At 50.4% G+C, this 21,810-nt stretch overlaps 6 protein-coding genes and 2 long non-coding RNA genes across 8 annotated transcripts; 6 read left to right on the top strand and 2 right to left on the bottom strand.

Moving 5' to 3' along the window:
- The first annotated feature begins 8 nt into the window (after positions 1-8).
- LOC136188746 (uncharacterized) lies at positions 9-2,019 on the top strand. The gene is made up of 7 exons (XM_065976529.1): positions 9-112; positions 166-235; positions 399-502; positions 567-703; positions 752-1,278; positions 1,334-1,661; positions 1,720-2,019. Exons 1-7 carry the CDS (start codon positions 62-64, stop codon positions 1,856-1,858), a joined length of 1,356 nt encoding a protein of 451 aa, XP_065832601.1. The 5' UTR covers positions 9-61; the 3' UTR covers positions 1,859-2,019.
- On the bottom strand, positions 1,934-5,528 carry LOC136188740 (claspin-like). The gene is made up of 16 exons (XM_065976520.1): positions 5,450-5,528; positions 5,237-5,395; positions 5,127-5,190; positions 4,971-5,073; positions 4,616-4,923; positions 4,089-4,558; positions 3,907-4,031; positions 3,280-3,849; positions 3,031-3,219; positions 2,913-2,974; positions 2,795-2,860; positions 2,590-2,729; positions 2,440-2,533; positions 2,325-2,386; positions 2,122-2,268; positions 1,934-2,064 (listed from the first exon to the last, which is right to left on the bottom strand). Exons 1-16 carry the CDS (start codon positions 5,498-5,500, stop codon positions 1,978-1,980), a joined length of 2,697 nt encoding a protein of 898 aa, XP_065832592.1. The 5' UTR covers positions 5,501-5,528; the 3' UTR covers positions 1,934-1,977.
- Positions 4,648-6,360, top strand: LOC136188754 (uncharacterized). The gene is made up of 4 exons (XR_010670293.1): positions 4,648-4,971; positions 5,044-5,201; positions 5,319-5,877; positions 5,931-6,360. It is a non-coding gene; the product is annotated as an uncharacterized lncRNA (long non-coding RNA).
- On the bottom strand, positions 5,573-7,775 carry LOC136188743 (uncharacterized). Its single transcript, XM_065976524.1, has 6 exons — positions 7,437-7,775; positions 7,307-7,367; positions 7,198-7,242; positions 6,872-7,113; positions 6,400-6,711; positions 5,573-6,341 (listed from the first exon to the last, which is right to left on the bottom strand). The coding sequence occupies exons 1-6, from the start codon at positions 7,673-7,675 to the stop codon at positions 5,690-5,692; spliced, it is 1,551 nt and encodes a 516-aa protein (XP_065832596.1). The 5' UTR covers positions 7,676-7,775; the 3' UTR covers positions 5,573-5,689.
- LOC136188755 (uncharacterized) lies at positions 6,399-8,315 on the top strand. The gene is made up of 2 exons (XR_010670294.1): positions 6,399-7,733; positions 7,781-8,315. It is a non-coding gene; the product is annotated as an uncharacterized lncRNA (long non-coding RNA).
- A 50-nt stretch (positions 8,316-8,365) lies between these two features.
- On the top strand, positions 8,366-10,176 carry LOC136188742 (uncharacterized). The gene is made up of 2 exons (XM_065976523.1): positions 8,366-9,791; positions 9,844-10,176. Exons 1-2 carry the CDS (start codon positions 8,388-8,390, stop codon positions 10,117-10,119), a joined length of 1,680 nt encoding a protein of 559 aa, XP_065832595.1. The 5' UTR covers positions 8,366-8,387; the 3' UTR covers positions 10,120-10,176.
- Positions 10,177-10,221: 45 nt separating this feature from the next.
- Positions 10,222-19,291, top strand: LOC136188739 (ral GTPase-activating protein subunit alpha-2-like). The gene is made up of 40 exons (XM_065976519.1): positions 10,222-10,388; positions 10,482-10,592; positions 10,676-10,746; positions 10,806-10,863; positions 11,068-11,111; positions 11,173-11,362; positions 11,420-11,529; positions 11,578-11,713; positions 11,771-12,135; positions 12,195-12,266; positions 12,317-12,889; positions 12,944-13,129; positions 13,226-13,348; positions 13,428-14,310; positions 14,362-14,523; positions 14,584-14,747; positions 14,799-14,897; positions 14,952-15,107; positions 15,157-15,288; positions 15,345-15,470; positions 15,526-15,584; positions 15,653-15,758; positions 15,815-15,925; positions 15,976-16,035; positions 16,095-16,211; positions 16,270-16,432; positions 16,495-16,583; positions 16,640-16,798; positions 16,861-16,917; positions 16,972-17,092; positions 17,145-17,305; positions 17,366-17,547; positions 17,603-17,710; positions 17,769-17,840; positions 17,896-18,019; positions 18,070-18,228; positions 18,290-18,448; positions 18,498-18,625; positions 18,676-18,965; positions 19,027-19,291. Exons 1-40 carry the CDS (start codon positions 10,283-10,285, stop codon positions 19,134-19,136), a joined length of 6,402 nt encoding a protein of 2,133 aa, XP_065832591.1. The 5' UTR covers positions 10,222-10,282; the 3' UTR covers positions 19,137-19,291.
- Positions 19,292-19,394: 103 nt separating this feature from the next.
- LOC136189083 (steroid 17-alpha-hydroxylase/17,20 lyase-like) lies at positions 19,395-21,163 on the top strand. Its single transcript, XM_065976927.1, has one exon. The coding sequence runs from the start codon at positions 19,395-19,397 to the stop codon at positions 20,886-20,888; it is 1,494 nt and encodes a 497-aa protein (XP_065832999.1). The 3' UTR covers positions 20,889-21,163.
- Positions 21,164-21,810: the final 647 nt, after the last annotated feature.

Genomic DNA, 21,810 nt, shown 5'->3' with positions numbered 1-21,810 from the left:
CGGGCTGTTTTGTTTGCTCTATACGGGAACATTCCAACGTGGAATTTCTCTTCGTGTCGTCATGACCCAAGGAAAGGGCGAGATGGCTCCTCAATTGAGCGTCGTCGAAGGGGTATATGGACTTTACGCACCCCTGATATCAATCGAACTTGCATTTGTTGCCAGCCATCGAGCGAAAAAGACGTAATGCTCTGCTACTCAAGAGCCGATCTTTCGCTCCTCCGAAAAATGAAAAGTAGGTGCTAGCTAGCTAACTAACTAAGTATACACGCAGCATTCCGCGTGGCGCATGTTCTACACTTTTGCTTGGGAAAAATTGCCTGTAGCCTTCCGCGTTGTCCCTAATCAACGTAACCATATCTATGACGTAACCTTTCTGCATCCGCTTCCCTTTGAAGATGCGTTGGCCGAACGGGGCATCACTGCGTGGTACGACACGCAGGACATAGACAAAGGCACCTACTGGACGGAGTCAATAGCAGTGGCAATAAAAGATTGCAAAGTACCATATTTCCCTCCTTCTCATATATATCCCTGTTTCAATCTTCTGTTCTTCTCCTCTCAAGGCTTTCGTTTTTCTTATGAGTAAAAATTCACTCAAGTCGTCTTATTGCATGGAAGAACTGCAGATGGCTCGCGCTTTCGGCAAACCCGTGTTTCCCGTGGCAACTGACAGTAATTTGATACCAATATTGCCAACTTGGTAACGCCGAAATTCTCGTTTGGGAACAAATTTTTTATTGATGCGCAGGGCTTTAATTATCATTCACATTCAGTGGACATTTCTTTCTGAAGATGCTTGGAACCAGTCCGAGTTCAACAAACTCTGCTCCGCGATCTCCAGAAGTATCGGCAAGGAGCTGCCAACAGAGATGATTGAAGCAGACGTCGAAGACGCCGAGCCTTCTGCACAATCAGAAGAGCTGACCTTTGAAGACTTCTGGTCTCAGAGCTTCGCTTTGGATACCGTCTTTGCCGTCGACTTGTGCAAGAAGCTCATTGTCAAGTGTTCGCCTCAGCTGTCGCAGCATTTCGGCAAGGACGCCTTGCACGAGGCCATCGACGTCCTGCGCGCTCACCTTGGCTTAGCCATAGCCAATGACATGGATTTGGCGTACAAGGAATCGTTTCAAGTCGGCAGAGAAAGCGTGCTAAAGGCACTTAATATCGACAAGAGCGACAAAATCGCTTCCAAGATCGGCGTGTATTGGAGTCGCTTGGAGGCCATCAAGTCAGCGCTTTTGTCGCACTTGCGTGGCAGGGGTCTTGCTCTCTTAGGCATGTGTAGTGTTCGTGTTATAGAGAGATTCTGTGAGGTGGCGTTTTTCTTTAGGCTCGGACATCAATTCGGAGAACGTCCACTACTACATCTACCTCGCCAAATATAGGCTTCAAGATTTATCCATCAAGGCTGGTCCGTTGGTGAGCGACGCGCCCATCGGCGAAGATACAAAATCGCTCGCCTACGCGGCCAACGTCCGCTCTCAGTCGACGTTGGCTCTGGGTTGCTTGGACAGCACTGACGAGTCCCTAAGAAAGCTCATCATAAATCGAATCATGGCCAATTTGGACGATGGCGATCGACTGGTGCGCGAGGCGTCCTGCAGAGCCATCGGTCGTCTGCGTGCCGTCGAGGGAGTACCCAAGTTGCTCATTATTTGGTACATCGACGTCGACGTTTGTAGTTGTGTATAGACTACTACTCTTTGCTTTCTACAGGAGAAACGATTTTATTCATCCCGTTCGTCTCGCTGCTCGAGACGTTCTGCTGAAGATGGGCGAGGATTCGCAGGAAGCGAGAGAGGCCATGGAGCTCACCGAGAAGCTTCAACAGGAAATGAACGGCTATCTCGAATAAGGGCGGGGAGCGCAACGCTTGGACAACGGTACAGTTTTTCTGTACGATCTCGCTTGCTTGCTGTCGCTTTAGTGATAGTCATGCTTTTATTACACATGCTGAGATTGATTATAGGTGAGTTAAGTTAGAGCTGCAAAAACGCTAACAGATCTTTGGTATTTGGGTCTTTTTGCTTCTGGAATTGTCACCGATTCTGATCGTCTTCCCTGCGCACGGACCAATCGAGTAACTAACTTTCTTTAGAAGTCGTACTGATTACTTACCCTTCTTTCACCCGCGCTTTGTTTAGTTGTTGACTGGAAACCGCTATTTCGCGTTGCGCCATTAAGATTAGGCGCATTAGCTGTAGCGACCTGAAGCCACGACAAAGCCGTCTTGCTTCTGTTTAGAAAGGACCCAGATTTCGTCATCTGGAGACGGTACCAGTAGAAAAGAACACATAGGACAATGCCAGACTACACGGTACCTGTTTACTGTACGCTTTAGGAGTCGTAGGATGCTGTTGCGGCTGATTTCCAAGGTTAGAAACTTCAGGTTTAGAACATAGAGAGTGAAGTGTCCTGACAACGGGTGCAACGTACCACTATTAGACTGGCTGTCTTCTCTGATTAGACTCAGAATCGTCTGGCTGTCTTCGTCCTCCTTCTCAATAACGTCCTTCGTTCCCTGCTTCATCTTGAAGAGGTAATATTCAATTTGGTTATCACTGTGGAGAGTACGATAATCCTTACTCGCTCTTCTCTCAAATAGCTATCTCGCTCGAATCGCTGTTTTCGTCTCGCCGTCTCCATTTGACTCAGCGAGTCGTCGGGATCTTCTCCTTCATCCGCAATCGATGCGTTGTCACCAGCAAACGCGAATTCGTCATCAGCTAAAGAGAAAGAGAAAAAAATCACCCATTTTGCTAAACAACCAATCCTTCTCCTTTCTCCTTACCCTGTCGCACGTATCGTTTTGTGCGAAACAGTCCCGTTTTGAGATTGAGACCTTCCTCCCAATCCTCTGCAAGATTCACGTTACAGCGTCATCATTTTCTGCCTACGAAGTATCTTACCTCCCAAATAACGATCCTTGAACGCTTCAACGTCTTCTTGATCTTCGTGAAGCATTTTCTTACTAAATAGGAACCCCAAAATTGAATTCTTACTGAGAGGAAAACGGTCAAAATTTACTTATGAATTTTCTCCACTTGTCTTTGTAGTTTGATGTCGGAGACGAGAGCGAGTTCGTCGTCTTCCCCGTCATCCGCCTCGTACTCGTTCATCTCCGAATTATCGTCATCGTCTTCGTCCGATCCCACGTCGTCGCCGGACAGCTCAGCTTCTTCTTCAAAGAATCTCGCAATCGATTGTCCATACAAACTGGAAGAGAATGAAAAGGTGAGAGAAAGAACTGCTGTATTTTTAGATGAGCGAACGTACCTCTTCTTAGTCAATTCAGGCAATCTAGGAACATCATCTTCTTTCTTTTTCCGTCTATGCTTCCTCGGAATAACTTCGTCGTCGTCGTCGTCGTCGTCTCCGTCTTCCTCCTTCTCCTCATGTTGCAGCGAGGCTTCTGATTGGCCTTCTTTGCGTTGAGTCACAGCATCGGGAAATTGGCCAGAACAGAGACCGAGCATCTCGTCCATAGCGTCATCGTCGTCGTCAGCAGCGAGAGGCGCTGCAACGGCGCGCGAGAAAAGACTTCTCCTTGTCGCCTGCTTGCTGCTCGTCGTCGTCATCGTCTGGCTATTGCTGTCTTGATCAGAGAAGGGCGTTTGTCTGCCGCTGTCTCGGTTCGACAGGACGCCGTTCTCTCTGCTCAGCGGAAATTGTCCGGAGCAGAGCCCAAGAAAATCGTCCATATTCGTCGTCGAATCGTCATGACTCGTTTCGTCTTCTGTGTGACGCTGCGTTTTCTGCGTGAAGACGGGCGGCAGCGGCAGCTTCCACGTCGGATGCTTCAGCGTCGGCTTGGCAACGCGAACGTCACTCTTCATCTTGAAAAATCTGACGTCCAAAAGTGAAACTAGAAGAAAGCGTGTTTATCGTTCGCTTCGGACTTACCCCTGAGAATCGAAGAGCCGACTCTCGTCGTCGAACGTGCAACTGCTCTCCTCCATTTTACTGCTCAAGTGTCTTCGCCCCAGAACTTGGGACTCGTCATAGAAGTCAGGCGGATCTTTGGACGTCTAAGAAGAGAGACGGATCAGAGTGTGCACTGAATTAATGAGCTCTTTTCCTCTCACTTTAGTATCGTCATCTGGAGCTGGTTCGTTCTGCGTCTTCGTTTCGTATCCGCTTTCTTTTTCCTGACCGAACATGGCAAAGGGTCTCGATTCCACGTCGCTGTCAAAATCGTCCTCTTCGCCGTTCTGATCAAAGAGATCGGACATCTGGGAGAAATTCACCGGAGCTGCCTTTGGCTTGTTGTCCAAACCATCGTCTTCACGTGGGGGAGACAATTTCAATGCCGGCATCACCGATTCCGATTCGCTGTCATGTGGATCGACTGCCCCTCCACCCCCGTCATCTTCGTCTTCCGACGACGATACATCTGTATCGGTCATAGCCGCTTCCTCCTCCTCCTCTTCCTCCTCTTCACCATCGATTTCCTCCTCGTCGAGTCTCTTTGCCGCAGCCATCTTTTCTCGCATACTTGCCCGCTTCGCCTGCATCACCTTCTCAAGCTTTTCCTTCCACGCTTGCTTACTAGCACCTGAAAACATTCAGATATTATACATAAATAATTTCTCCTTTCTTTGATTCTTCTAACCCGGTTTGGTGAACACGTGCGGATCATCTTTCAATTTATCCTGGTTTTCTCCTTCGACGTCGCCGTCACCGTCACCGTCACCGTCACCGTCGTCGTCGTCGTCTGCCACGGCGCGCTTCGACGTCGTCGGACGACAGTGCTTCTTGAACCTTTCTCGCAGTTCGTCGACGCCTTGGCCGTCCGCTTCGCTCTCGAATTCGACCACGACAGGCGAACGAAAAAAATCGTCCGACTTCGAACTCAATCTCGGTCCGCATTTCGTCTTTTGGTCGTCTTCTCGAGCCGGAAACGGAAGAACGGCTTTGGGCCTAATGGGAGAGTCGGAGGAGGGCCCCTTTTGAGGATCGTTGCTTACCGTAGGCTTGTTTCCGTCGTTCGCTGGCGTTCCTTTATCGTCGCGAGAACGTCGCCGATTGTTTTCTCCTTAGGTTTGTACGCGGGCAAGTTGAGAGGTCTCTCTATAGTCGAAAGAAGACGTGCGATGTTTTACGCGCCAAATCGCCTAGTTTACCTCGAAGAATTCGCTGCGATTCGCTAAAGTTCGAATACAATTCCTTCTTCGATGGTCGTTTGGGCTGGAAAAAAGGTGAGTTTTTCTTCTAGAGAGACGATTTGGCTTACTTTTGGCGATCGTTTCGCCTTTCGCGCTTTCGTGCGACGATTTGGGCGATCTGTTTGATCTTCTTCTTCGCCTTCGTCGTAGATCGGAGGCGGCCTTCGCGACAATTCGTCGTCTGATTCCATTTCGGCGTCGAACAGATCGTCGTCTTGCGAAAGAGCCTAGGAAGACACGGTGAGTGCTTTGACCCGCTTGAGACGACGACTTCAAGTCACCCGTGCAATGACATCGCTGCTGCTGCCTATCATTTCGGCGAGATCCACCATTCCGAAAAGAGGCGCGGAATGTCTTACTCTCTGCGCACGCTTGGTCACGCTCGCTCGAAATCCCGTCTAGGCTACAATGTGGTCAGGTCTACCATTGTTATAAAAAAAACCAAACTCCACCGCTCAGCAAAAAGATACCCTAGCACCACCACTCAACAAAAAAATTCGTTCAAAAAAAAGTATTCAAGACTACTTCTTTTTCATTTTCTTGTACTTTTCAATCATTTTCTTTTTTGATGCAACACAGTACGGACTGTATAACTCATCATCATCATCAGCGGAAGCAGCACGCAGCGGAACACTCGCGGCACCACCGACGGCCACAACAGCAGCAGCAGATGAAGCCTTCGCCAACATGACTCGATTTGATCGCTGCTGTGCGTGAGCATCGCTAAAATTCGACATCATCTTATGCCCAATCTTCACGTAGGTTGTTTTATCTCTCAAGCCAGTCTCAGACTCCTCAAGAGTGCCGACGAGATGCCTGGACAGATCATAATCAGCCGTCGAAGACCCTTTGATTTGCACCACGCAACCGTGCAAGGCACTTCGTGCGGCATCATACTCGCCCGCGTTGGCCAACTCAGTGGCTTGATTCAATGCCTCGACGGCCTGACACCGATTGCGCTGGAGTTCAATGTCCGCATTGAGTCCTGATCGCACTTCGGGATAGTTCGGTATGGCCTGCACGGACGCGGTTGCCGTCAGCGTCACCGATGTGCACGTCAATACATTGAAGCAGTCCAGCTGAAAGGTGACGAGCGGCAGTTGCTGAGCCTCGCTCAAGTCAATAGAACACTTGGGCACTTTGACCATGCACAGAACATCCTTCTCCTCTTCACTGGAGACAAAGGTCAGATATAATACGCACTCAAAGGGGGGGGGGATGACTCTTTTACCAATAGATATCCGGTATTGTAACCTCGTAGACTTTCCTCTCCTGCACTGTGGCGACCTTGTACGATGTCATGAGCTGACTGATCGAGCATTCTCCCACGGCGGACACGTGCAGACGAAGATTCTGCGCGGCGACGCTCAGAAGGCCGCCGAGACAATCGCAAAAGCTCCCTGGAATCGAGTCCGAACCGTCGAGATAATAGTAGCTCCCGTTGCCGGCGGAAGCGATCGACTTGAGCATGTTGGCGTCGTGTTCATGACCGAAGCCAAAGGTGAAAACGGAACACTGTCGATTGATCTGCTTTAGAACGGAACTAAAGGGGGGAAGAAACGGAACTCAAACAAGGAAGTCGAAACTAGGAAAAGAAACGGCATACGGATGAAGAAGTCGACTCTCAAATATACAAATACGTATTGGCATTTCCGAAATAAAGGTAAGGGGCTTTACAAATAAACGACACGCCTTTTTCTCACCTCGTCGCTTTGGCGAGCTGATTCGTCTTCGTCACGCCGACGTTCGCCTTGCCGTCGGTGAAAAGGAGCACGGATTCGACGCGAGCGACTTCTTCCGGTCTCAGCTTGAATATCTGATCCAAACCGGCGAACAGGCCTCCGCTCAGGTTCGTGTGACCGCGCTCGCGCAGCTTGTCGATTGCCGCTTCCGCTTGCGATTTTCCGGCGGAATTCATGTTCATAAGCGGTAATTCGGTGACGACCTAAAGGGGGGTAGGGAAGGGTCACAGCCGTCTCTTCTCTCTTCCTCCTCTTCCACGCCGCGTCTACCGTACTTATTATAATACCTGATGGTCGAAAGTGATGAGGCTTAGTTTGTCTTCGGGACGCAACTACGTAGCGGTAAAGAAAAGAGGCTCGATCGCGATGCGCGTGCAATTGCGCGCTTTTTCTTGCCTGTTGGACGACGAATCGAAGGGTTTCCTGCATAAGAGCGATGTTGGGTTTCATGCTTCCACTGCACGGAAGAAAACGAGTCGCGTTACGCGTGCCGCGGCCCCTTTTTTGTAGACTTTCTGCTCTATACCTTCGATCGATGACGGCGCAGATGTTTACGGCGGCGCGACGCGATTCGTCGTCCTCTTCGGGCGCCTTGATGCGCGCCATCACCGTCACATCGTGACTGCACGTCGAATTGATTCGTTCGTATTCCGCTTGTGCCGTCAGGTCGATCTCCGGTGTCGACGAGCGCGTTTTTGTCGTTCGTTGCTCCGCGTCGTCGTCTGGCTTCGCTTCGTCGACTTTCGTCAATTCTCCGCCGCCCATGGTCAGTGTCGAAATGAAGAGGAAGGAGGATTTTTGTCGGCTCTTATTTCTTCAGAGAGTTAGAGAGTCCAGAGCCCTATCTACTATTTATAGGCTCTGTTTCAGGTCTATGATGTAATGCCAGCGTCATTTCGACGTCCCGGATATGTTGACTCGTAATTCAAATGTAAATTCAAATTAGGCGCGAAAGGGAGCCTCACTTCTATCTGAACTTGATACCGTCTATATCTGTTTACGTAAGCACGGCTTCATTCTTTTCTTCATTAACGTTCGTGGCGCTCAGAAATAAGTCAAAACAACGCTAAAGACGATTTGCAGCCAGGCAGCCGTCGTTCTATATTTCTTTGCCAAGTCCAATCGCTTTTTGGCGATGAAACACGCACTTTCTTTTATTTCTACGACGAGGTCGGTAACAAACCGTGAAGGAAATCCAAACTGTCTTCTAGATATAAAAGGTGGCTTGCCTTGGAGCGAAAATCTTTCAGTACAAATATTTGAGTGAACTGAACATAGAGTCAAAAGGACTAGATTCTTCGTTGGTGTAAATCTCCGTGCCACCTGCTATATGAACGCTCTTGCAGGGACGAAAATGACTGCTGTATTTCCTCTTTGCTTTTTTAATTAAAATTCGTCGCTTCGTTCCTGTACTCTCTCCGGGTTGAATGATCAAGGTACCTTGACAGGCTACGAGATCACATGCTTACATACCTATATGTCGATGGTGAGTTTCAAGACTGCTATTTCCCTGTGTTCTCGACTTCAAATCTCGTCCATTCGCTCTCTCTCCAATGCACACATCATTCGCAGTCCTCTCCCAGACGTCCGAATTCCCCAAACGCCAGTGCACGACTTCGTCTTCCGTCGATTCGACCAGTTCGGCGATCGCAAGGCGATAGTCGACGCCCTGACCGGCCAATCGTACACGTACACTCAACTCGACGCGGCTACGAGTCATTTCGCCACGTCTCTTCGCCGTCGCGGCTTCGAAAAGGGCGACACGCTCTGCATTTTCCTTCCCAACCTACCCGACTACCCGATCGTCTATTTCGGCACGACGAAAGCGGGCGGCGTCGTGACGACGGCCAATCCGACGTACACGCCGCGCGAACTCGCCTACCAATTGACCCACAGCAAATCGAAATTTCTCGTGACGACGCCGGCGCTAGCCGAGGCGGCGAAAGAGGCAGCAAACGAAGCGGGAACAATCGAAGAAACGATAGCAGTCGACACTCTGTCGCCGGGTCGAGTACCCCCCGGTACAATTGGACTCTCAGAATACCTTAGAGAGAATGGCGAAGAGCTGAAGACGCCTGTTGTATTTGATATGAAGAAAGATGTGGCTACGTTGCCGTATTCGAGCGGTACGACGGGTCTGCCGAAAGGAGTCATGTTGTCACATTACAATCTCGTCGCAAACATTTGTCAAATTACGAGTGATAGTCGTCTAGTTCGAGTGACGACGAACGATAGTCAAGTGTGCATGGCCGTTCTGCCGTTCTTTCACATCTACGGCATGATCGTCATACTGGCTCGCGGTCTCGAACAGGGCGCGACGCTTGTGACGTTGCCAAAATTCGAACCCGATCTCTTTCTCAGAGCTCTTCACGACTATCGAGTGACAATGCTACCGCTCGTTCCGCCTCTAGCACTTTTTCTCGCTAAGCATTCCGAAGTGGACAGATACGATCTTTCCAGTGTGGCGGACATTATGAGTGCGGCGGCACCGCTGAGCGGCGACGTGTCGACGATCTTACGCAAACGTCTTGGCGTCGAGTGCGTTCGTCAGTGCTACGGGTTGACGGAGACGAGTCCCATAACGCATATGTGTCTTCGCGATCGAGTTCGTTCTGGTTCAATAGGAATGTGCGTTAGCAATACCGAGGCAAAGGTTATTGATGCGGAAACGGGAGAGTCTTTGGGACCGAATGAAAAAGGTGAGCTGTGCATGCGAGGTCCTCAGATCATGCTTGGCTACAGAAATAACGTGGAAGCAACGTCACAGATGATTGACGAAAACGGTTGGCTGCACAGTGGCGATATTGGATACTACGATTCCGATAATCATTTCTACATTACGGATCGACTGAAGGAGCTGATAAAAGTGAAAGGTTTTCAAGTAGGAAGAAAACGAGAATTAGATCTCTTTTAGTTAATGTCACATGCTCTAGGTTGCTCCTGCAGAGCTGGAGAGTTTGCTACTGACGCATTCTGACGTCGTCGATGTTGCTGTAATTGGCGTGCCAGATGAAAGAGCTGGAGAAGTACCGAGAGCTTTCGTTGTTCGACGATCTGGCGCATCAATCAGCGAAGCTGATCTCAGTCGTTATGTTGAAGCGTCTGCAGCTCCACACAAGCATCTGAACGGTGGTGTAAAGTTCGTGGACGCTATTCCCAAGTCAGTGAGCGGCAAAACACTTCGACGCCTGTTGAGAGGCACGAAGTAATCTTTTAATCGTTTTGGAGTAATTTGTTATTTTTTTTGAACGCACAAAGGTGTCAAATGGTGTAAACCGCAATGTAGCGCGCGGCGAACAATTCATATCAACGACGATCGCGAATAAAGTGTTTTCAATGTGAACTCTAGCCTCCTAGCTATCCACAGAGGTCATGTTTGCTAGCAAAAAGGCGCCGGACGCCGCCACGGCGCTGAACAAGTTTCTGGACCCTAAGCGGGACACGAACCGACGCCTTCGGGCCCTGCACACCGCCCACAGTACGTCTTCCGGCCCGTCCTCTCGTTCCCACTAGCGACGAATCCGATTCTCGTCGATTCCGACTCACGTCGATTCGTTTCTCGTTCTCGCAGCGCTCTCGCCGGCGTCGAAACGAAAGGCGATATTCCGAGAGCACTATTCCCTCATCTATTTTCTCTTCCACGACGCCTTCACCAATCTCGAGGCGACGATCAAAGTCAAAGGTGAGCGACGAGACGATAGCAGACGGGGATTTTTTTCTCTCGATGTTACCGCCTGTTTCTTTTCAAATAACGCCGACGATTAGGAAATCGAATCAAGCCGCTCACCGACGCTCAGCAGGCCGAACTTCTCGATCTCGTTTTGCCTACATTGGAGGTGTGACATAGGATTTCCTGTTTGTCTATGTTTGAGGTTTTTTTTCTTCCTGCCTTTAGTTTCTTCTCATTTATGTTCCTGAGCAAGTTGGCAAGCGATGGCAGGCTAATAGCTTAGGTAATGTAAGGAGGTAGAGAGAGAATCGACGGGGGGGATTTTTTTTCTGGAGTTGGCCATGATCTTTTCCTAAGTTTGGGTCTGGGTCTGAACGATTGCTCCTATAGTGATGAACCCAGTGCTATAAAGCCAAGTCCTGGGGGCTTGGAGTGGATTCCTCAGGACGGTCGAGACCTGGGATATTTATTAATGTTTTTTTTCTAGGTCTCGTTATTCGGAAATTGCTGCATTCTGAGAATCAATTAACTGTCTGTTGAAAGAGATTACTTACGTGTGCGCGTGGGCTAATCTGTATTGCCTTATTTCTAGCTACGGAAAAAGGCGATTCAATTGCTTCTGCTCTGGATTCAGGATTTGCAGAAGAACTGCTCCGACGACATATTCCAATTGTTTTCCTCCGTCATACCAGCGGTGATCACAGGAAAAGATGACTCGGACGTTGGTAAGGCAAAGGAAAGGCATCCTCAGTCGGTCTTTCACGTTCCTCTGGACGATCACGGTACGCCGAGTGGAGGCGAGAGAAAAGACATATTTTCAAATTCCTTCCTTGTGTCAGATCCAATATCAATGGTCGAATTGATACCGATTCTCCCATCGTCCGATCCACCTTCCGAAGCGACGGCAAAGGAACTTCTCAATTGCATCCTTGACGGCATGCTTTTAGAAGTAAGCCGGAATCTCTTATACGTTTGAGACTACGTTTGGCTTCCTTAGTTTCAAAGGATTCAGTGGGAGAAAAGCGAGCAGAAAATGCGCGGTTTCGTCTATCTGTTTGAGCAGTTCAAACGGTTCTACATCGCACCCCTGTTTCCAGTGAACGAATCCACGCCGCGTCTGTACACAGCGGAGAGTACGTGCACCCCTCCACCACGTGGGCGGGGATCAGAATATTTGATTTTTCTTCTAGGCGATCAATCTCTTCCCGTTCGCGCGTCGTCGCCCATTCAACGCTTCACCAGTCTCCAGCAGTCTCTCCGCAACATGATCGTTCGTTGGCTGCTCGATCTCATCAAACCCGTGCGTCGACGCAAGTCGCCGAGTCCCCAGAGCAGCACGTCGTCGGCGGACGGCGGCGGCGACGTGGCGACGCCCGTCACGCCGGGACCGCCCGGCAGCGGCACGGAACATCGGAAATCGATTACCTATCATCTCAGCGTAGACGTGTCGACGTTGAGCGCGGAAGAGCGACGAAGTCACGGAAAGAAACTTCTACGCTACGTTCTGATGTCGTTGAAGGACAACATCGAGCTCATGCACAACGTATGCTATCAGGTAAAAGGCAATGGCGTTTGGGTGTACTTTTCGAAGAAATGAGCTCTCTTATTATCAAGGCGTTTCATCTACCCTTTACCTATGTCAATACCATTCGAAGTCTCGTCTTTCTTTATCTTGACTGGACAAAAGTTGGTGTTATTATCCCTTTTCAAGTTTCTATGGTAGACGTTTCCTTTAGGAACCGAATCTAAGGCCGGTCTTCATGCGCGACGCCACTACGCCATCAATTTTACCGTCGATTTACGTCGCGACGCCGCCTGTCGCCGAGTCAGCGAGTCAATTCGGCAGCCGCGATCGTCAATTGTCGATGGTGCCCGAAGAAGACGACGTCGTCCATGGCGGCGGCGGCGGCGGTGGCGGCGGTGACGAGTCAGCGACGGCGAGTCTATCCTCGTCGGCTGTCGCCGCACGAGAACTTCGTGATCAGGAGAACGCCTTTGCCGTCACCGTCGATCCGAGTCCGGAAGACGACCCGACGCCAGTGTCCGTTGAACTGTCTGAAGCGACGTCGAATGAACTGGGCGAACTCGAGACGATTGTGCAAAGTCTGAGCTCCGAAAAGGAAGCAGGCTCCATTGGCGGCGGCGGCGGCGGCGACGACGAATTGAGTTGTGAACCCGAGTCGCCAATGAAGAAGTTGGGTTTCCGCGAGGACGTTCGAGCCGGATTACAGTCGAATTTGCGGCTGTTTGTAACACACGTTGCGACTGTTTTCGTCGTGAAGCCTCCGGTGGAATTTCTCGATTATCAGGTGGGAGCGAGAAGAGGGGAAGTAGTAACGTGGAGTCGAATTTCTCTTCCCCAGGTCGATCTTTGCACTTACGCGTTGAACTTTTTTCAAACGCTCGCTCGGAAACCGTTGCTTCAACGTCGCACGTGGGAGCACTTGCTCGCCACGCTGTTGGACGTCAGTCTGACGGTGCTGAGAAATTACGATCCCAAGTCCAAAAAATCGTCGCTAGGAAGTCGGATATTGCCGGAAACGTTAAAGGTAGGATAAAAGGAGAGAGATCTAATGATAGAAACGACTATGAGTGAAGGGGGAGGGACCAAATGAAAGTTTAATTAATGGCAATTTTTCGTATAGACGTTGCTCGTATCGTGGATACGAGCGAATTTGATGGTTCCCATTTCGACCACGCTTTGGGACGATTTACTTGAGGTTCTCTCGTCGCAGACGCGCTGGATTGAAGTCATTAAAGAGTGGGCTGTATGTGACATCCCGAAAAAAAACCCGAAAGACTCACTAACGCTTATTTTCTCTCTCTCTCTCTCTCTCTCTCTTTTAGCGCGTCATGATCATTCTCACTCGTCTTCTCGCCAAACACGTCTACGGTTTTGACTTTTCGAATTTACCTCTCGATGCCTTGAAACAGTCGACGCGACGTGCGATCGTCAATCGCAGTGCCATCCATCTCGACGACACGAAATCGAAGCGCGATTCGTTTTTGAGCGGCCTCTCCAACGTGCCGTCTGTCGACAAGTCGTCGTCAGTCGGAAACAAACCGTCGTTTCAGCTGGGTCAACCGTCGCGTTTGAGAGCCAAATCGGCTGCCGTGCCGCCGAGTCCTCGCTCGGGTGCGGGCGACAGTAGCCTTAAAAGTGCGAGAGAAAAGGCGGTCGCAAAGAAGAACGCAAAAATCCACGAGAACGCGACGAGACCTCAATCCGGATCGGACATCGACGTGCGACAGTCGTCATTCGAAGGGCTGTCGGAGACGTCCAGTCAAGAAACGGACTCCGCTGCGCCTTCTTCTCGCGGAAGATTTCTGCGTCGAAGTCAGACTACCGCTGCCGAGCAGACGAGACCTAAACAACAATCGTCGAGGGGCGAAAACCACAATAAGCCTCGTCGACTCATTAGTCTTGCTGGCGTCGAGAAAACGGACGGACCCGAGTTGATGACTGCGGAAAAAATCCTTTCGCCGCTGTCGTCGCCGTTGCCGCCGTCGCCGTCGTCGTCGTTGCCGTCTCCGGCGAAGGACAGTCCTCAGTTGGGAAAGGCTGTCGTCAGCGGCGGTTGGAAAACGATCGACATGGGCGAATTGAATCGCGAGAGTGCTCTGGTGGAGCACCGCGCCGAAATGAATCGATCCAGGTCGTCGGGCGCGGAAAATCGCGATTTGAATGTTGCCGATATGAAGCAGGCCATGCTGCAGACGTCCATAGAAGGTTTGAGTGGGCTTCGGTCCCTGCTCCTAGTTCTAGCCCAGCGTTTTTTAGATGTGGGTGAACGAGCGACGCGGTTTAGCGATGACGATCGCGCTACGGGCGAAAGCGAGAACGAAAGCGAAGCGTCGTCGGCGATCGGATTGGATAGCATCGTTCCGTCGACTGAAGAGAGTCCGGAATTGAGTTCGAAGGGAAAGAAAACGCAGGAAATAAGTGGGCAATTTGATTTCTTTTCGAGACGGAGCGACGACTGCGTTTTGGGTTTTTTTCTAGGCGTTGTAGTTGGCGGTGGAAAGCGCGGCTGGTGCGACGTCGCCGCCGCCGTGCTGTGGCGTCGAATGTTCGGCATTCTGGGCGATATCAATCAGATCAGCGATCCAAAAATTCACCTGGAAGCGGTCGAATGCCTGAGCAACGTCTGGGACGCTTTGTTAAAGGTTAGCCCATAAAACGATGATTTTTCTCGCAGTATCCTAATTGTCGTACAGCTGAGAGAAAACCAAGGCATCATGTCAGAGGACGGAACGCCTGGCAAAGAACCCACCTTCTCTCCGCCGCTCTTCGCCTTATCTGCGACTGTTTTTCAGGTAGAGGACTTCCCACGATCGATTAGCCTTTTGTACGACGTAATGCGTCTTTAGGCTGTGACTATGCCCGAGGAATTCAAAGCTGGTCGTCTAATCGCCTTCAAACTGATGTGTAATATGTTCGTTCGACGGCACGATCATCTCCCGTCGTTTCAACTGCTCAATCACTTTTACCGTCTCATGCACGTCGGTCTTACGACGATTGACAAGGCGAGAAAAATGAACGGCGAAGCAAAATATCCTTTCATTTTTCGCGTAGGATTTCTTGGCCGCTATTCTGTCGCAGAGTCGACGAATATTTTCCCTTCCTCTTCCCGGCGTTTCCATTCTTATTCCCGACTACATAAAGGCGGCCGATCGAGTCTTGAGTTCGACGGAGCCGCTCAGCGAAGTAGGGATACGGCGGACGCATGCATTGTCTGGGAGGGGGTCTATTCTTTTCTCTAGTCGACTCGCGTCTCGGCTCTGATTTCCGTGGGATCTTTGCTCTTTTTTCGACGTCTCAATTGCGGGATGACCATCAAAGGGTCGCGAACGGAGGACGGCCAGCCAATGACGTACGATCACGTCGAGGTGCGTGAAGACGATAGAATAGGAAGATCTGACGAAACCGATCGTGAAAATCTAGGAGAAAATTCTAGCGATACTAACGAGGACGGCGAAAACGGAAGATTCAGTAAACGGAAGGTCGGTCTCAGATGGATTTCTCTTTAGAAGACATATGTATATGTATATATATGATGTTTTGCCTTTAGGAGCTTAGCGTTGTGCCAGCTGGGCGTTTACTTGCACTCGGAGCTCGCTCACTCCTCGTCGCAGTCTATCGACGAAGGCATCGTCATATTACTTCAGAGCGTGAAGGTTCGGCGATGATCCGTTTCCTACTCCTCCCCCTTTTCTATTCAGAATTCCTCTAGTTGCCTGAGACAATTGTAGCCATGGTGGCGGTCGACATGATACACCTTCTATCGAATTCGTTAGACGCAATGATGAAATACCATCCCCACCTACCGAAACTCATAGTCGAGGCAAGATCTACATCATCTTGTATTTTATTTCAAAGACGTTTCCTTTGCAGGCACTGGCATACAGCATTGCATCTCTCTTAGACAAGAGTTCGACCGACAGTGGACAACGAGTACGTTTTCTCGAGTGCGAAGAGCTGTTTTCTCTCTGACACTATCTCTTCGTGCTAAGGTTTTGATCAGGCTATTGACTTGCCTACTGGAGTGGGTCATGCTTTTACCGAAGTACCTGGCGCGCGAGCCCAGTCAAGCTCAACCCAAAAAATCCTTGTGGTCTGTTGTTATCGAGGTTAGAAGTATCTCTCTCTGCGAGTCCTTTTTATTATTGACGTTATTAATCAATGAAGGTCTTTTCTGCCGCTGCTTCCGGCGCTTTGGTCGACGAAAAGGCGTCGAATTATTTATCTGTTCTGCTTAAGTTTCCTCTATCCGATGCGGCCACGCCGGTGATCGGCGTTCGAGGTCTCAAAGAAAGCGGCGACGCGAATCGTCCACGCAGCGCTCCGCCAGGTATAAGCGCTTTTGGATTAATTAAGTCTAGTCCGATCGTTATCCCTGTGCGTTTCATTCAGTCGGATCTCCCGCAGATGCCTTTCCCTTTCCGCCGAGTGACGGCTCAAATCGAGCAGTCGACGGAGTCGTTCAGTTGACAGCTAGAGCGGTACGAGCTTGTGAACATCGAGGATAGTATATATCACTTTTTTTCTCTGTCGACAGTGCTTCAGTCATTGCTCTTCGCTGCACGGCCACTATCCGTTTGGATGCGGGGCAACGCGTCTCGGCGGTCTCGTCAGCGAACGCGACGATTTTCCCGATTGCGCGACTCTCGCCGACAGCGACATCGGACCGACTCTCTTCAATTCGCCAAGCGTCCAGGTACGGCGACGACGATGACGACGACACCGCAAAAATTAATCAGGCTGACGTCACTTTTCTAGTTCTTCTCTTACAAAAGATCGTCTCTCATATCCGTCCTTGAATTGCCTGTCGAAGACGTTAGTTCCAGTCGATTGAGAATATTTACTTGGTGCTTAGAGTTTGTTTTCTAGAACAACGTAGCGACAAGGCGGACGTTCTGCCGCGTACTGATCAGAGACACGACCGGAAAGTTCGTCTGGGACGCGAAAATTCTTCACGGGTCAAAGAACGTCGTCGGCTTTCCCTACGCCGGCAAGTTCTGACGTCAGAATCGATTTACATAATTCTCAACGGGTATTCGCAGGCGTTACAGATCGTCTTCAAGAGCAGCCAGCGACGCTCGATCGCAGGCAGTCGCCGCCGAAACGAATGTTTTCGTTGAACACGTCGTCGTTTGATCCACTAACGTTGCCGACGCACGAGAAGGAGAAGACGTTTTCTCCGGAGACGGACATGTTAGACAAGGTAGAGAGAGAGATTGAAATGTCGTTTTCTGCTTTTAAATCTGGATGTCTTTTTTTGCAGTTGTTGATTCACTTAGGAGCTACCAGTCCCGAATGCATTGCCGTGCCCGAGTTGGCTCTCAACGAACCAGCGCCGCCGCCGGAATCGTTTTTCGAATCTTTACAGAGTCAGACAATCGATCTGTTGCACTCTCAGGATTCGACGGAAAAGTTGGCCGTTTATAGTTCTCTCGACGATCGAAGGTACGCTTTTACTGGAGGAAAGTGGGATCGCCCACCGACTTGTTGTCGTCTTTAGTGCAAAAGCGAGACAAGCCGAACCTCAACGTCACTTCGACCCGAAGTCTCCGTTTTATCATTGTCTCCTTCTCTTGAGCTCTATTGGATACTTGACGTGGGAGCAAAGGTAGAGCCAACGAGCGATATGCAGTGTACATGTCATGTGAACCCTTTCTTTGCCGCAGAGATAAAGTCGATTTGCTGAAAAAGGAAGGGCAATTGCTGCGCGAGTTGAAGCATTTGGATTCGAGGCAATGGTAAGTGCCCTAAGGTTCTGTTACATTTTTATTCTGCACGCACTTCTTTTCCTAGTCGAGAAACCCATAAGATCGCTGTTTTTTACGTTGCTCGAGGCCAAGAAGACAAGTACTCGATCATGGCCAATTCAGCGGGCAGCAGAGATTTTGAAGATTTCGTCGCTGGTCTCGGATGGGAGGTTCGTCGCGAGAGAATCATTTATTTTCGACTTGACGAGAAAGAGTCTAGGTCGACTTGTCGACTCACGCCGGTTTCATGGGCGGTCTCACGCCGAATACCATACCAACAGCGCCGTACTATTCAACGTCTACGACGGAGGTGCTCTTCCACGTTGCCACTCGTTTCCCAACGAAAGTCGAGGAAGGAAAACAGTGGTGGATAAACAAGGTCAAATTAAATAAATATTCGGTCGCTTGGTTTTTGATTTTTTTTTGATTTTTTGTTGCAGCTGAAGCATTTGGGAAACGACGAAATTCAGATTGTCTGGAGCGAGCACACGCGCGACTATCGCAGCGAGATCATCAAGACGGAATTCGGCGACGTCTACATCATCATCTACCCGTTACCCAATCATCTCTTTCGCATCCAAGTCATCAAGAAACCAGACGTACTACCGAGATGAAAAAATCGTACGTTAATTAAATATTTATCGTCAGGTTCCTGTTTTCGGTCCTCTTTTCGACGGGGCGATCGTTGACAAGTTGACGCTGCCGTGTCTCGTACGCGAAACGGCGCTCAACGCGAGTCGAGCCAAGCGATCGCAGATTCGTTTCTACCAGATGTAGTAAGTCGAAAATACAGCGGACTTTTTATACGTTCGAACTCCCGATACAGCTTCGAAGAACGAGCGAAATACATCGAAGCGACGATAAATCGCCTTCGCCAACCGACAACGTTCGAAGAATTCGCTGCGCGTTCCGTTCTGCCGGCAGCTCTTCCCTCCGACGTAGTGCCGCGTCTTCTCATTACAGGCACCGGCAGCAACCCGTCGTCGACCGCCGGACGTCGGCTATCGGATGGCGGCGTCGACGATGATACGGACGGCGCGCCGCTAAGTCGACGACCCAGAGCGTCAACCGTTTCTGATTTGAGACAGCAGTCGCCGAAGCCGAGAAAAAGTTTTGGTACGACGCGTCTTTTTTATCCTAAACGCGTCGTTTGTTTAGTGAGTGCGTTTTTTTTCAGTTAGTCATCTGAAGTCGTTCAATCATCGATCGTCTTTTCCCGAGGGATTAAATCTGTCGCCGACGTCCGAACGGCGTCGTCACCAGTCCGAGAGACATCATAAAACGTAAACGCGAGGTTTTTTAAAAGTTAAGCAAACGCGAGGGATGCCCCGAAGCAAAGTATAGACGCAACCGCATGCATGCACAAAATAACTCGCGCACTCACAGTTGGAAAAAGTGCATGGTACGACTTACTGTTAGCAATTAAATAGTCCGATCCATAATTCAATATAAGAAATTCTTCGTGATACTTTGCTCATTTTTGCCGTAAGTGGGGGTGTGTAAACACCCTGTGTGGATGTTATGTTTATATGTCCCGGCTGCCGCATGCTAGTTTTTGCAGGATTTCTCCTCCTGGTCGCGTTTATCTACTGGTGGACGTCTAAAAGGCGTTCGATCGGAATTCCTGGTCCATTCGGATGGCCTCTAATTGGTTCGCTGCCGTCTTTCGCCGCCGACGAGCCTCACGTTGTCTTTTCGAACTGGTCCAAGACGTACGGCCCCGTCTACGTCGTGCGCCTAGGCGCGATCGACGTGCTCGTCGTCAACGATCTCCCCAATGCTCGCTCAGTCCTACTCAATCGCGATCTCGCCGGAAAAACGACCGAATGGGACACGACGTACGCGATGGGCTTCGGCGGCAAAGACCTCGTTTTCTCGAGCCCCAATCGTTACCAGAACGTTCACAAGGCACTCATTCGCAAGCACCTCTTCGGTAGCGCTCGCCTGCCCGAGATCGAAGCGCTCGTCGCTCGCGAAGCCGATTCCCTATGCGAAAGCGTTCCGCGCGACGCGCGCGCGTTCGACTGCACGGACTACGTAGCGACGTCGATCGGAAGCATCATTCTGCAATTGACGTTCGGTCGAAAATTCGCGAGCGACGACGCGAAGTTTCGCGAGTTTCGCGCGTGCGTCGATCAGCTAGTCGACGTGCTCGCCCACACGAGCGCGCTCGCCTTCCTGCCCTGGCTCAAGCACGTGCCCGCGAGCCCGCCAAGACGCGCGTGGCTGCAAATGCGAGCGAGTCTGGCGACGAGTTGGAATTTCTTGGACGACTACATGTCCGAGGCGGTTCGAAATTTCGATCCGTCGTTGCCGCCTCGAACGTTTGCCGATCATCTACTGATGGGGGTTCGAGAGGAGAATCCCCACGGGGATTTACAGGCGTTGATGGTCGATGAACGATTTGACGAGGTTTCGATTTTTCGATCCGATTCGCCGTCGCCCGACCGATGTTTCAGCTGCATTCGAGTGCGAGCAACCCTTCTCGGACTTTTGGCTAGTGGAATCGATACGACGACAAATACAATGAAATGGGTGCTCGCTCGACTTGTCGCGCATCCTGAGATGCAGGAACGAATTGCCGTCGAGCTGTTAACCGGAAGTGGAATTACGCTGCTCGAGGCTTTTTTGAATGAGACGCTTCGCGTTCATACCATCGGCCCGTTAGTATGTCACAGCGCGTTGCGAATGACGACTGTTGGCTCTTACACTATTCCCGCTCACATGCCCGTCATTGTTAATCTATGGGCGCTGCATCGAGATCCGGCTGTTTGGATAGATCCGTTTCGATTTGATCCAAGTCGATTTATTTCCGGTTCCAATGACGTTCTGATGGGAAAGCTGCTGCCGTTCGGTATGGGTCATCGAATGTGTTTGGGTCGCAAGCTTGCGTGGATTGAATTAGTCGGTTTGACGTCAGCGTTAGTTAAGCGCTTTCGTTTTATTGGGGTCGACGGGGAGAGTCCTTGTACGGAACCAAAGAAGGGAGGAATATTATCGGAGCCTAAACCGTTTAGAATCAAGGCTATTCAAAGATGATTATACCTATAGCGTTTGCACAGTGACAGTATCAGCAATAACAAAGAAAAAAAGAAAAAAAAAAGAGAGTACATTGCAAAAGCCCTTTTCTTTTAAGACACGTTGATGCTCTTGCAGTAAGTGTCGCAGCACGGCGTCGTCACTCCCGACGGGCAGTAGACGATTTTGACGAGATACGTTTTGGGACACGAACCGTATGTGTGCACGACTTGGAACGGCTGCAGCGCCTTCGTCGTGTTCTTCGTCGTCATTCCGTCACCCCAATCCACCTCGTACCTACAAGCAAACGGCAAACAAAGAAAAATGTATTGATACGAAGCCCTTCCCCTCCCTCCCTTCCACACATAAACGGGATTGTTGTCGGACAAGAGCCGGGTTGGACGAGTGCCTCGACGACTGCGCGGCACCCTGACAAGACTGCAATTTGCGTACCGCCCGGTTGACCTGCAGTCGGCTTGACGATTTTGGGGCAGCATCCATCGGTCACACATGGTCCGTCTGTGCCTAAAGGAGAAGACACTGTACTAACAGTAGCTCTCGTGCTTTGAATACTCGAAACTGACCGGCGCAGTCCGATTCTTTCATCAGCTGCAGTTGCATGGGAGTCATCGTTGCGTTGCATGGATCGTCGGCGATTTCTTCGTGGGCCAACGAGGATGCCAGGAGCAGGCACGCTGTCACCGCAAGTGGGAGGTAACCCATGGTGAGTTGCTTGGAGTTGGAAAGGCGAGACTGAGGGAGGGCCCTGAGAAGTGTAGCCTGTACTGAGAGCTACTGAAAGCAGGAAAATCCGTGGTGCTATTTGTTTGTGGGGCCGGCTTTGGCGTGTCAATCATGTGCGCGGGTGGGCGAACTTTCAGATTGATACGGATCTTCCGGCTGTTCGCGTTTTGAGGCCAAAGACGCGTCGAATCGTCTTATG

Source organism: Oscarella lobularis, chromosome 7, assembly GCF_947507565.1.
Source record: "Oscarella lobularis chromosome 7, ooOscLobu1.1, whole genome shotgun sequence".
In the NCBI taxonomy this organism is placed as follows: domain Eukaryota; kingdom Metazoa; phylum Porifera; class Homoscleromorpha; order Homosclerophorida; family Oscarellidae; genus Oscarella; species Oscarella lobularis.
The sequence above is the reverse complement of the archived record's forward strand: the minus strand, read 5'-3'. Positions and strand labels throughout refer to the sequence as shown.